General features: G+C 52.3%; 1 protein-coding gene across 3 annotated transcripts in view; it reads left to right on the top strand.

Moving 5' to 3' along the window:
- LOC123768263 (pentatricopeptide repeat-containing protein 2, mitochondrial) overlaps positions 1-13,977 on the top strand; it is a 146,949-nt gene that overhangs the window by 94,619 nt on the left and 38,353 nt on the right. For all 3 annotated transcript variants that reach the window (XM_069307051.1, XM_069307053.1, XM_069307052.1), the window contains one exon: positions 8,905-9,090. In XM_069307051.1, coding sequence (XP_069163152.1) covers positions 8,905-9,090 — 186 coding nt within the window. The remainder of the gene's footprint in view (positions 1-8,904; positions 9,091-13,977) is intronic.

Raw genomic sequence — 13,977 nt, 5'->3', positions numbered from 1 at the left:
TGGTGTCCTGCCTGCGTCTGTTAGGTGTTTGGGTTCTAGCCTACCTCGACAACTGGCTAGTTTGGGCTCCCAGCCAGTCTGCGTGTCTGCTCGCCAGGGTTTTGGTTCTTTCCCAGCTCGCCGGCTTCCTCCAGTTCTTGGTGAACTGGAGGAAGTCCCATCTGGTTCCCTCTCAGGTTTGGGCTTGGCTGGGTCTGGTTTGGGACGCTCGCACCACTTCCTTGTCTTTGCCTCCGGCGGCTCTGCTCCGTCTGCGTTCCCGCCTTCGTCTGTTCCTGAGGGGCTTCCGGGTCATGAGGCGGTTGCTCGAGAGTTTGTGCAGAAGCCTGAACTTTGCCATGATCGGATGTGGCTTCGTCAGCTGTTCTGGTTCCTTCAGAGACGGCCCTTCCGCCTTTCTCGAGATCATTGGGTTTGGCCTCCGGGGGCTTTGTGTAGGTTGCTGTGTCGCTGTCTTCCTCATCGGGTTTTTCGGGGTTCAATGCCTTGGCGCCTACCCGAGCCCTTGCTTGATGTATACACGGACGTGTCGTCTCTTGGCTGGGGCTTTGTGACCAGTGCTCATCAAGCCGGCCAGGGGCAGTGAGATCCATCCTTCTGTCGGGTGGATCTATCCTTCAGTCCGGATCGTCACAGATCGACGATCCGGACTGCTTCCCAGTTATTCATTGTCTGAACCGAGGGGGGAGTTCATTGCAATCCTTGGCTTTTTCGGGCTGGTCGCTTCGGGTGACTCGTCTGCTGAGTTTTCTGGGTTTGACTCTCCTGGCAATTCACATCTGGGGAGTGTCCAACAGCCTGTCTTATTTCCTTCCCCCTTTCCACGGAATGGACAGTCGACGCTGACTCCTTCAGTTGGCTCTGCCAGACGTTCGGGACTTCGGACGTGGATCTCTTTACATCCAACATCCTAGCAAACAGTCAGTCACACTTCCTTCCTCTTTCCACGAAGTGGACGGTTGATGACGCCTCCTTCCTTTGGCTTTGCCGGACGTTCAGGTGCCCGGAGGTGGACCTCTTTGTGTCAGCGTAGTCCCAGCGTCTCCCATTATACGTGGCGCTGTTCCCCGACTGTGAGGCCGTCATGGGCTCACTAAAGGTACAGGCTCGGGGTTCCTGTACCTTTATCCCCTGGTCCAGCTGTTGCTCCGGGTGTTGGCTTGGCTGGAATAGTAAAGGGAGTGGTGCTTCTCCTGGCCCCATGATGGCTGCCCCAGCCTTGGTTTTAGGCGATGCTTACTCGGTGTCTGAACTTGAGAGTTTTTCTACGGCTCTTTCAGCAGGTTGGGCCGGTAAGGTACTTCACTGGTTTGTTCTACTCTTCTGCTCTTTGCATCCGGTCTTTTTCATGTATGGTGATCAGGTTGTTTCCTTGATAATGTCCCACCTGCGGTCTTCCTCTCAGCGACAGTATGAAGTCTCCTGGCGGTCATTCTGCCATTTCCTTTTCCTTCTTCGGGTCTCGTCGATTTTGGTTCGGGTTGTTTTGTTCTTTCTTCGCTTTTTCAGGATCGGCATCTTATGCTGAATACTGTCACTTTTTATTATGCGGCGTTGGCAGAGCTGCTCCAGCTTGCATTTGGGGTGGATCTCTCTCTTGCTCTGTCCTGTAAGATCTCTCGTGCGTTTTTTCACCTCCAGCCTGCTCATGCAGCGCCGCCTGAGTCTTGTTGGTCATTAGATCGAGTTCTCTCATTTCTCTCCTCTCCTTAGTTTGTTGTGGCCCCTTCAGTCCGTGAATGTTTTATGAAAACTTTGTTTTTGTTGACTTTAGCTTCATGCTCTTCTCCTGCACAGAGGGTTCTGCTCCTTTGGTCCTAGGAATCATTTTGTTCAATTGCAGCCCTCTCCTTCTTTTCTGGCGTAGAATGAGACGGCGGGCTTCCGGAGGGTTCCGTGAGTTGTTGATGCTTAGTTGGGTAGGCCGAGGATGCATCATGTTTTGTGTCCAGTTGCGGCTTTACGTCGCTACCTGCGTTCAGTGACAGTGATACTGGTTCAGTGACAGTGGATGTACTCAGGGTTGATCCGGTTTCCTTGGTTCCCTGTTCCAGGGCTCGTGTCTCTCAGGTTGTCCGCAGGGTCATCAAGTCTACCCTCATGCCCATGATGTGAGGAAATATGCTGCTCTCGTTGCTGTATTTGGGAATGTGTCTTGGCTTGGCATTCGGGCACGGGGGTTTTAGAAATAGAACAGGGTCCTGGCCGCCCATTATCTTGTTGATGTTCCAGGCCCTCTGCGGCCTTATGCTGCTTTGGGACGTCTGTTGTGGCCTGTTGTCTCTTCTTTGTCTTGATACATGCGGTGCTGCTGCCTCCCGGGTAAGTCCCTGTTTTTGCTTCTCTGTGGGTAGATAGCTTTTGGGACCCGACGGGGCTCCTCGCAGAAAACCAGAATTGAATGTAATGAAATGCCATTTTCTGGGCGAGCCCCGGAAGCTCTCTAACACTCTCCCTCCCTCTGGTCGGCAGTTTTCATCATTATACGAACTGGAGTGGTGAGCTGCCGGCTCGCCTGAGTGGGCTTCCCCTTCCCTCTGTAGGGGGGGGGAGAGGGGCACACTAACGGGCAGGCGCACTAGTTGCATGATGATTTGCTTGTTTATTTGTTTTCTTTTTGGGGGAATTGTTTGGCCCTGTTCGGATGTAGGTTGTAATTTTTACCAGTTGGAGGTTTGTATTGTCATGCCTACCTTTCTGGGGGTATTCCCTGGTCGATGGCAGATATGACATACTCTAAATGTAAAGTACTCATATGGTCATTGCTCCCTGCGCCTCTCTGAGGGGGCCAGATTCTGGCTCGTGGTCCCCGGTATGCAAGAACTCCCGTAACTGATGTCCCCAAACTAATATAGCACATGTCAGTCTTCATAGCTTCAGGGAGCTTCTGGGGCTCGCCCAGAAAATGGCATTTCATTACATTTAATGCTGGGTTTTTTTATGCATCAAATATTCCTTCATCCTCTGTAATTTCATCGTGGAATTGTTTTGTTTTCTGTGCAGTTTGTTTCGTATTAATATCACACTTTCCAGCTAACTCGGTTGCTTCATTCTCAATCTATTTGAAATTGAGATTCATACTCATTTCACATGTTTTTCAAATCTTTCTGGGAGGAGCCCCTTCGGCTCCCCGGAGCTTTACCGGCTGATATGCTAATGTCAGACTTTGGCATCAGTCATGTGTATGGAGTTCTAGGGCCTACCGGGGACCACGAGCCAGAACCTGGCCCCCCTCAGAGAGGCAAGGGGAGCAATGGCCTATAGAAACCCCCGTGTGGTTGGAAGCATTCTATGTCTGCCATCGACCGGGTCAAGCATCCAGAAAGGTAAGCATTCCAAAACAAACCCCTATTCTGGTGAAAATTGCTACCTAAGCCGAACTAGTGGATAGAACTCTTCAACAGAAAACAAGGAAACTAGTATGACGTCATACGTCACCGCGCCGCTGTCTGCGCAGCTCCCCCCTCCCCGGGAGGGGGAAGGGGGAGCCCCAGACCTCCCACACCGGCTATCCACCCATCAGTTCTTCGGCTGATGCTATAGGCAAAGGTTATGTGCTCCGGCTCCAGTGGTTGTTTCAGCACTGTACCTAGAGTGTGGTGTCTGTTTTCTAGGTGGTGCGTGAGCCCGGAGTGATTCTTCAGTACTCGGGCTGCATGCGCCTAGGGTTCCCTTCCCTAGGTGCCCTGTAAGTACTGCCCTTGGGGCTTGGGGCCACCTTCCACAAGTTCCTTGGGTCCTGCCCCTGCTTGGCCGTTTACTGCTTGGTTTTCGGCCGCTCTTTGTGTGCTCGGGTGTTCTGTCTCCCTTGTTCGCCTTAGAGTAAGGGGCAGTGTTTGCACTGGTGGGGCGTGGGGTACTGTGCAGCTTGTCTTTACCAATCATAGCGGCCGGCTCTGTTCCGCTTGGGTACGCTGTCCTCTTGCGGGGTTTTCTTTTTCTTTTTGTTTATCTACCTGGTGGGGGGGTCTGCCTTCGTTCTTGCCCCTTGTGTCCCTTGTGTTCTGAGTATTTTCTGGTGGTACCCCCTGCTAGGTCCCCGTGAGTGTACACGTCCCGGGGGTTCAGCTCTTAGAAAGTTGTTTGGTAGCTTTGGGTGCCGGTTAGCAGTACCCTGCCTGGGATTACCTGAGCGCGAGTCCTCTTAAAGTAAACGCTCGGGACCCTGGGAAACCCCTGGGGGCGCGCGGGTCCGATGGATGTGACCCCAGAGTCCCCCCCCTCGCTTCCAGCGAGTTTGAGGGTTGCTCTCACCTTTTGTCTCTGGGTGACTCTGTTTTGCCTCCGTCTGCTGCCTGTGGGTCGGTGACACCTTCGACCCGGAGTCCTGCGAGTTTGGTTGCTCGTTGTGGCTCGGTTACCCAGTTGTGCTAACAAAGCGGGTGCGGGCAGCAGAGGCGTTGCACTTGAGCCTTGGTGGTGGCAACGTTCTCGTGGTTTCATCCCCGGGAGCCCCGGGGCTGCCCCGTGGTAGTTCGTTTTGGGACTTGGGGGTGATGGTTGCTTCGGTTCCATCCACGCCCCCTTGTCTTTCCCCTGGTTCACCCTTCCTGCCTGCATCCAGTTCCTTACCGTCTGTAGGTTCGGGGCGGGGTTTTTGGTGGTGTTGAGACTCGGGCAGTCTCGGGGAATTCCCCTTCCGGGGTAGTGACGGGGGCATTTGGGCCTGTTCCTCCAGCCGTGTTGTATGAGTCTGCCAGTGGGCTCCCTTCCTTAGTGTTTTCACGGCTGCCCCGGTTTTCTGGTACGGCCGGGGCTTTGGGGGAACGGCTCGGCCCCGGGGCCTGTCGTGTAGGTTCCTGGGGCTGGGGAGGGGCTGACTTTGGGGGGCCTTGGCCCCGTTAGACCCCGGGGTTTTTTTTTATCCCCCTCTAGGCGGGGCTTGTGGTTACGCGGAGTGGGGTCTTTCCTCCCCACTCGCCGTACGTGCTGTTGGACGTCGGCCCCTCCCCGGGCTTGGTTCCTTGGCCTTTGAGTCGGTTGGTTCCGTCCTGTGGGTGGATGTTTCCTCCCCCCCCTTTTTGGGACGGTGTTTTTGTCATTTTTCCCCATTCGATGGGGTTCTGCGTGACTTCTGATCTCGGGTGCGCCTGCGCCTTCGTGTGCCTTCGGGACTAGTGTTGGCTTCTGTGTTCTCGAGGGTACGGGAAGGTTTTTCGCTACTTCCCGCATTATTGGAACGTCTGTCGGCTCCTCGTACTTGTCGCTCTGTTGGGCTTCTTGTCGCCCGGTTGGGCTACTTGTTGCCCGGTTGGGCTACTTGTTGCCCGGTTGGGCTACTTGTCGCCCGGTTGGGTTTCTTTTTGGGCTCTTTGCTTCTTTGGCCGGTTTTATTGTTCCTGCTTCCTCTTTTGGCTACTTTTCTCGTGCAGTAGTCCTGGCTGGCGCCTTCCCGCAGGGAGGGTGTGCGGTTCGGCCAGCGTGTTATGCGCGTGCGCCGTGGAGTTTGTTTTGGTCTGGGCGGTGTTTCAGTGCTGGGGTTTTGCGCCCTTTTTTGCTACAGTGCTTCGCTTCTCATTCTTCTCCCTGGCTGCGGTATGTGCCCCTTCGTGCCGGGGGTGTCCTGGTTCCCAGTTGTGGGGAGGACACCGCTGTTTTCCCTGTGTCATGGGTGTGGACCGCCTCCTTCGCCTCTCCCTGTTCTCCTGCGGGTCCGGCAGGGTCCGGCTCTGGCGTCTTCACCTGGCGGTGCTCCCAAGTTCTTCTGGGCACGGTTGAGTCGTGTCAAGTTCGTGCCACCATTCGCCAGGTGAGTTTCTGCGGTCTGGCGTCTTTTGGCCGGGCGCTGGATGCGGCGGTGTTTATATACCTGTCTTTATTTAGGTATATTTTTGTACGACTGAGACCGTTCGCACACCAGTGACTGTCCCTTTATCACCCCTTCCTGTCCCCCTCATGTGCATGTCCAACCCATGCTGGAGTCATTCAGGGGACCCTCCTTTTTTTTTAATGTTGTGAGGTGTGGGGGTTGTAGGGTTGGTTCTGTACTCACCTGGTGAGACTCCTGGCTGTGCTTGCAGGATTTGAGCTCTGGCTCTTGGGTCCCGCCTATCTGGTAGAACTTGCGGGATAGTACCAGTGGAGTGCAGTGGTGCTATTGGCACTTTTGGGGAACACTGTATTACCATCAGTGGTCTGTGCTTGTTACACGACCTACTTGCGAGCATAAGCCTTCTTGCTGGTTCGTCCGTGGACTTCCAGGGCACACTGGCCTGTTTTCGTATGGCAGTTCCGGCCCGTCCTGGTTGTGGGGGTATGTGGGCCGGTGGACTGCTCCTAGCAGCTGCCTGGTGGGCCATCCTCTGGCCGGTCTGGCCTGACCTTGGGCCGGGCTTCAGGTGTAAAAGAGCTCCCAGTACCTCATCCAGCAGGTATCGAGCGGGGTTTCTCCGCCGTCGGTCGCCTGGTGCAGGTTTCTGGGCCTGCAGGGTTTTGCCGTGTCTCCGTTGGCCCTGTCTGGGGCCTGCCTGCTCCGTTCTCTCCTTTCCAGAGGGGAGTTGCTATTTACATGTTGCATGTTGCAGTGGTGCCTGTTGCTGCTGCTGCACGTGTGCATTGGTATCGTGTTTCACGGTGGCGTGTCCTTGTTCCTGTGTCCGGTTGTGGAGTGGCACTTTGCTGCTGTTTTGTGCCTGGGGATTGCGTGGGGTTTTTGTCCCTGCCTGATTGTCCACCCCTGGTTGTTCTCCTGGGGTTTTTTGTGCTTCTGCTCTTTCTTCCTGCCTCCTCTGCAGCAGGGATGTTCTGCGTGTGTTCTTAGGCGTTGGTCAGCCTGTGTCCTGTGATGTGCTTCTTTGTCTCGGTCTATTGCAGTTGTTCGTGCCCCTTGGTTCGGGTCCTGTTCTGGCGGCGACCCTTCCGCCTTCTTTGGTTTTCCTAGCTTGCCCTGCCGGTTGTTGTTTTTTTTTTGGGGGGGGGGGGGGGTTTCTTGCGATGTCTCGCGTCGGACCCGTCGTTTCTGAACTCCTGGCGGGCTTGCATGCTTTGGGGAGTTTTTCTGTTCGGCAGACGTTCCATCTCCTTGTGCCGCCTGGGTTTCGGTGGTTGGCCCCGAGATCTTCTCGCGGCTCCGCCTTTTTCCTGGGCTCGGGGGGGCCTTGTCGGGGCTGCTTATGTTCTGCCTCGTGGTCTCGCCTCCGGTTGGTGGTCGGGTGGCTTCGTGGTAGGTGTCCCACCTGCGTGCTTCTCTTGGCGGCAGTATGGGTATTTTGGCGGTCCTTCCTTTTCCTGTCCCTTCTTAGGTGGTTACTCTTGTTAGCTTGGTTTACTCTCGGCTTGGTTTTCTAGTGGGGGTTGGGGGCCGTCGTCTTGCCACATACTGTCGCCTCTTTTCGTGCGGCGCAGGCGGAGCCGCTTCAGCTTGCTTTCGGTCTTGGTGTTGCTTCTGCACCGTTAGTCAGCTGTCTTGTGCGTCGTTTCACCTCCGGCCTGTTCGTGCGCCGCTTGCACCATCCTGGTCTCTGGTCAGCGTGCTCTATCTTCTCGGTTGGTAGTGCCCCTTCGGTTCCGGTGTGTTTTTTCGTCGGCTCTTTCCTTTGGGCCTTTCCCTCTGGGGGTCGGTTCGCTGAGTTTTCTTGCTCCTTCGGTTTTAGCGTTTTGGTTGTTTGATGGCAGCAGTCTCCATCTTTTCTGGCGCGGGGTGGGCCTGCTGCATTCTGGAGGGGTCCAGGGTTTGTTGGTTCTTCGTTGGTCGGGCCGGGGGGTGTCGTTTTTGTGTTCAGTAGCGGCCCTCCGCTGTTGTTTGCGTGCCACGGCGTTTGGGTCCGGAGCGCGTTTTGCGTTGATCTGGTTCTGTTCTTCCCGGTTCGCGGGTGATGGTGTCCCGGGTGGTCAGCCGTGTTCTTGCGGCTAAGCTGCCTGTGTTCTTCCCTCATGCCTGTGGCGTTCGTGGCTTCGCTGCTCTCGCTGCCGTCTGGGCGACGTGGCGTTGCAGTCTTTCGGGCATGGGTTTTTGGTGTTCGTGCAGGGGCCTTGCTGCTCATGGTTCTCGTGTTGTTCCCGGGATTTTCGGGGCTGTGGCGCCTTGGGTTGGCGTTTGCTGCCGGTTGTCTCGCCTCCTTGGGGGGTGCGTGGTGTCCGCCTCCCGGTTTTGTCCCTTTGACCTTCCTCTGTGGGTAGTTAGCTCCGGGGAGCCGAAGGGGCTCCCCCCAGAAAACTAGCGTTGAATGTAATGAAACGCCATTTTCTGGGTGAGACCCGGAGGCTCCCCGGCAACCCTCCCTCCCTCCGGTCGGCGTTTTTCGCGTGTTTTGACATCCAGCCTCAGAACTGATGGGTGCATAGCCGGCGTGGGAGGTCTGGGGCTCCCCCTTCCCCCTCCCGGGGAGGGGGGAGCTGCGCAGACAGCGGCGCGGTGACGTATGACGTCATACTAGTTTCCTTGTTTTCTGTTGAAGAGTTCTATCCACTAGTTCGGCTTAGGTAGCAATTTTCACCAGAATAGGGGTTTGTTTTGGAATGCTTACCTTTCTGGATGCTTGACCCGGTCGATGGCAGACATAGAATGCTTCCAACCACACGGGGGTTTCTATAGGCCATTGCTCCCCTTGCCTCTCTGAGGGGGCCAGGTTCTGGCTCGTGGTCCCCGGTAGGCCCTAGAACTCCATACACATGACTGATGCCAAAGTCTGACATTAGCATATCAGCCGGTAAAGCTCCGGGGAGCCTCCGGGTCTCACCCAGAAAATGGCGTTTCATTACATTCAACGCTGGTTTTTTAAAAATGTTGAATCAAATGAGAAGCCATTACCAGATCTAGCCTACTTTTTTGTAAACATATACTGTATTGAAAACTAAATGAGCCTTGTCTAGTGCTTTACACTAGAATATAAGCGCAACTAAGAATTCTTAAGTACTGAGTGTTTCCAGTATGCCCACAGAAACCAACAATAATTTCTGTTGCAGAATACACAGGAGAGCCTAACAAAAGTGTTGAAATTGTTCGAACATGCAGAGGAGTATGGTATGTTTATCAACCGCCGCCTCATCATATTCGCAGCAGCACTCGCCCTCAAGCAAAACCATCCTCATATTGCCTTGGAATTGTTATCAAAATCAACTGTTACTCATATATCAGTTTGCTCTATAAAAGTAAGTTGTGCTATAATTGGGCTGCATGATTACTTTGCAGAAGCTGTTATTTTAGACTTATTCACACAATGAATTCTAAATACAATACTGTACCAATGTCTGATGTCCTTTTTTTTCCTGAGAAACCTCTCAAAGCCCTCTCTGTCATAATCTGTATTGTGGTATAGTGACAACTTAAATTATGATTACGCCTACCTACGAATTTTTCAAGTTATGATGTAAATTTCGTCGGAAAATGCGACTTGACTTACGACTGTGTCATCGACTAACGTCATTTGTTGAGACCGAGTGTGTGTTCCTGGTGGCACAGCCGACCCAGCCTCAGCTTACCAGAGCCTCCTGCTTAGTGACAATCTCCCTTGTAAAGAATTTCAGTATTTTTGTGCTTTTCTGTGGAGAGCCACCTTGGCTCCCCGGAGCTATACCGGACTGATGTGTATATATTACACCGTGACAACAGTCAATCAAAGGAGTTCTAAGCCTACCAGGGACCAGAGCCAGAACCTGGCCCCCCTCAAGAGAGGCACGAGGAGCAATGGCCTAAAGACACCCCTCGTGTAATTGGAAGCAGTCTTTGTCAGTCAATCGAAGGAGTTCAAAGCCTACCGGGGACCAGAGCCAGAACCTGGGCCCCCTCAAGAGAGGCACGAGGAGCAATGACCTAAAGACACCCCTCGTGTAATTGGAAGCAGTCTTTGTCTGCCATCTACCAGGTCAGGCACCCAGAAAGGTAGGAATTTCAAAACAAACTACAGTACTGCTGGCCTAAAAATTGCAAACCGAATGCCGAAAAAGTAAACAGAACTCCCCAATCAAAAAAAGGGAGACAAACATGACGTCACCACAACCGCCGTGCATCCGTCTGCGCAACCCGCTCCTCCCCAGGAGGGGGGACAAGGAGGTCCCAGACTTCCACTCCGGCAACTCTCACCAGTTCAAAGGCTGTTGTGATAGTGAACGGTCGATCGCTCTGGCTCCACTCTTTGCAGTGCTGCAGTGCGGTTTTGTTGTTCTGTATTGGTGGTGTGAGAGCCAGGAGTAACACAAGAGTACTGGTGCTGCATGCACCTAGGGCTACCGTCCCTAGGCGCCTCGTAAGTACTTCCTTTGTGGCTTCAGGGTTATCTTCCATGAGCCGTTCAGGAGCAGCTACCTCCATGTGGTTCTGTCGCTGCTCGGTGACTGCCTGCCCTTGGGGGTTCAGCTGGGGAGGTTCTTACTCCTGTTTGTCCTTGGGTAGGAGGTAGTTTCGTCGCTGACTGGGGCGCGAGGTACTGTGCTGCTGCCTGATATACGCATAGCGACCGGTTCTGTTCACCTCGAGACGTTGTGCTTTTGCGGGGTTTTTTTGCGGCTGGCACCACCTTCGGAACCATCTTCATATGGTCGGCTTGGTGTTCGTGGTGCGAAGCTCGGGTTCTCATAAGGGAACGCAGGTGGACATGGTGGATAAGGTGGGAGGCCAGGTGAGAATGCCCCTTCATAAAGTGATGTTGGACTCTGATTATGGCTACAAGACCCTAATGGTAGAGGTTTGTGCCTCACTACTGAGGATGGAAGCTCAAGTGATCTTGGGGAACGACTATTGTGGGGGGGGGTTGTTCATCATCAAGAGTGAAGAGTGCTTGGAGCCCTATAGACGTAGTGGTTAATTGGCAAATACAGAGGGAGATGCAACGGGGATCGAGAGGGTGGCGTTCGCTGTGTGTTTGTCGTTATTGTGGGATGGGGCGTTGAGGACGAATCGAGTGGGTCTCGTCAACAGGAGGGAATATGCCAGTTGACCTGGGCCTCGATTGTCTGTTCGAGGAGGAAACCAGACAACTGAAGGTGTTGGGGAGAGAGGGCCCGGAACAAGGTATCCAGGTGACCCTCATCAATTCTCTCAAAGTGGATCGCACTCAGTTGAGTGAACTGCAGAGTGAGAGAGTTTCCTGAGTTGGTACGAGAGGCCAAAGGGGGGCCCTCGCTGGACCCGAGTCTGATGTACAGTACAGTACTTCTATTTGTACGAAGGAATGCTTATAAGGCATTGGAGACCAGTACATATGGAGATGGATGATGAGTTAGGAGTAAGACACCAAGTGGTGTTGCCATCAAGTTACAGGCATACAGTTATCTTGAGGTTATCTTGAGATGATTTCGGGGCTTTTTTTAGTGTCCCCGCAGCCCAGTCCTCGACCAGGCCTCCACCCCCAGGAAGCAGCCCGTGACAGCTGACTAACACCCAGGTACCTATTTTACTGCTAGGTAACAGGGGCATAGGGTGAAAGAAACTCTGCTCATTGTTTCTCGCCGGCGCCTGGGATCGAACCCAGGACCACTGGATCACAAGTCCAGTGTGCTGTCTGCTCGGCCGACCGGCTCCCCCGGCAGTGCTCAAACTTGTGCACTTGGTGCACACCGCAGGTCACCAAGGGGGGAACCAAGACTCTTAACCAGATCAGGGATCATTTCTGTTGGCTGGGAATGGATGCAGATGCGAGGCATTATTGCAAGACGTGTTTTCCTTCTCAGAGAGCAGGAAAAAACGTTCCGGCTATACCCAAGGCTCCTCTGGTTCCTGTCCCCACTTTCAGACAAGCGTTCAAGCATCTGCTCATAGACGATGTAGACCCTTGCCCCCAGATGTAAAGTACCAGTAGCGAGAGCACTCAGCGTAATATGGAGAAAGAGCCTGGATACAGGGGAGATACCAGCAGCACTTAAATCTGCAGATATAGCTCCGTTGCACAAGGGGGGGAGTAAAGCCTTGGTAAAAAATTATAGGCCAGTTGCACTAACATCACACATAATAAAAGCGTTTGAAAGAGTGATTGGGAATCAAATTTCTAGTTTTATGGAAAACAATGAATTGCACAACCCAGGACAACATGGATTTAGAGCGGGAAGATCCTGTCTGTCACACTTACTCAACCACTATGACAAAATCACAGAAGCCCTAGAAGAAAAGCAAAATGCAGATGTTGTATACACAGACTTTGCAAAGGTGTTCGCCAAATGTGACCATGGGGTGATAGCTCACAAAGTGAGGTCAATGGGAATAACTGGAAAAGTAGGACGCTGGATACTCAATTTCCTGTCGAACAGAACACAAAGAGAAACAGTCAATCAAATAAAATCAAGTCCAAGCGATGTTAAAAGCTCTGTACCTCAAGGTACAGTCCTTGCACTGCTACTGTTCCTTATTCTCATATCAGATATGGACAAAAATACACGTCACAGCTTCGTGTCGTCCTTTGCAGATGACACAAAAATCAGCATGAAAATTACCTCTGCTGAAGACATTGAAAAACTACAAGCAGATGTCAACAAAGTTTTCGATTTGGCAGCAGTAAATAACATGATGTTTAACAGTGATAAATTTCAGGTACTCAGGTACGGCAAAAATGAGGATCTGAAACATAATACAGGGTACAAAACACAATCGAATCTTCCCATAGTAGAAAAATAGCATGTCAAGGATTTGGGAATAACGATGTCCGACGATCTAACGTTTAGGGAGCATAACCAAGCAAATATTGCGTCAGCCAGAAAAATAGTCGGATGGATTACGAGAACTTTCAAATCCAGGGATCCCATCACAATGGTTGTACTCTTCAAGTCACTTGTGTTGTCCCGTCTCGAGTACTGCTCAGTACTCACTCTCCCCTTCAGAGCAGGAGAGAATGCTGAAATAGAGGGAATACAGAGAACATATACTGCACGCATAGACGAGATAAAACACCTAAATTATTGGGATCATCTCAAAGCTCTCCAAATGTACTCTCTAGAAAGGAGACGAGAGAGATACCAAATAATATACACATGGAAAATACTGGAGGGCCAGGTCCCGAATCTACAAAGTAAAATAACAACGTACTGGAGTGAACGATATGGAAGAAAATGCAAGATTGAACCAGTGAAGAGCAGAGGTGCCATAGGCACAATCAGAGAGCACTGTATAAACATCAGAGGTCCGCGGTTGTTCAACGTCCTCCCAGCGACTATAAGAAATATTGCCGGAACAGCCGTGGACATCTTCAAGAGAAAACTGGACTGTTTTCTAAGAGAAGTTCTGGATCAGCCGGGCTGTGGTGGGTATGTAGCCCTGTGGGCCGCTCCAAGCAACAGCCTGGTGGACCAAACTCTCACAAGTCGAGCCTGGCCTCGGGCCGGGCTTGGGGAATAGAAGAACTCCCAGAACCCCATCAAGCAGGATGAAGAAGTGAAACAACTACCTATTAATGATCATGTGCGCTTCTACTAGATTTCCTGAAGCTATTTTGGTGCACCAGTTAACATCAAAAGGAATTCTGAGACACCTGCAGCAGTTTTTCTCTTGGGGTAGGAATTCCCAAGTAGATTTTTGTGTGTGCAGTGCAGGGGTTAAAGATTTTTCTTTGTTTTTTCTGTTCTTCCCAGTCACATGTTTGTATTTACTTTGCTTTGCCGTACAATACTTTAGAACACTGTGTGTATTAATGCGGACTTAGATGGGTGTGATGTAACCTTGTGTTTATATTTTTTGCACCTCTGAAATTTTATTTTACAAACTTTTCTGGGGGGAGCCCCGTCGGCTCCCAGGAGCTTTACCGGCTGATATGCTAATGTCAGACTTTGGCATCAGTCATGTGTATGGAGTTCTAGGGCCTACCGGGGACCACGGCCAGAACCTGGCCCCCTCAGAGAGGCAAGGGGAGCAATGGCCTATAGAAACCCCCGTGTGGTTGGAAGCATTCTATGTCTGCCATCGACCGGGTCAAGCATCCAGAAAGGTAAGCATTCCAAAACAAACCCCTATTCTGGTGAAAATTGCTACCTAAAGCCGAACTAGTGGATAGAACTCTTCAACAGAAAACAAGGAAACTAGTATGACGTCATACGTCACCGCGCCGCTGTCTGCGC

The sequence above is a fragment of the Procambarus clarkii genome, chromosome 59, assembly GCF_040958095.1.
Source record: "Procambarus clarkii isolate CNS0578487 chromosome 59, FALCON_Pclarkii_2.0, whole genome shotgun sequence".
NCBI lineage: Eukaryota > Metazoa > Arthropoda > Malacostraca > Decapoda > Cambaridae > Procambarus > Procambarus clarkii.
The sequence above is the reverse complement of the archived record's forward strand: the minus strand, read 5'-3'. Positions and strand labels throughout refer to the sequence as shown.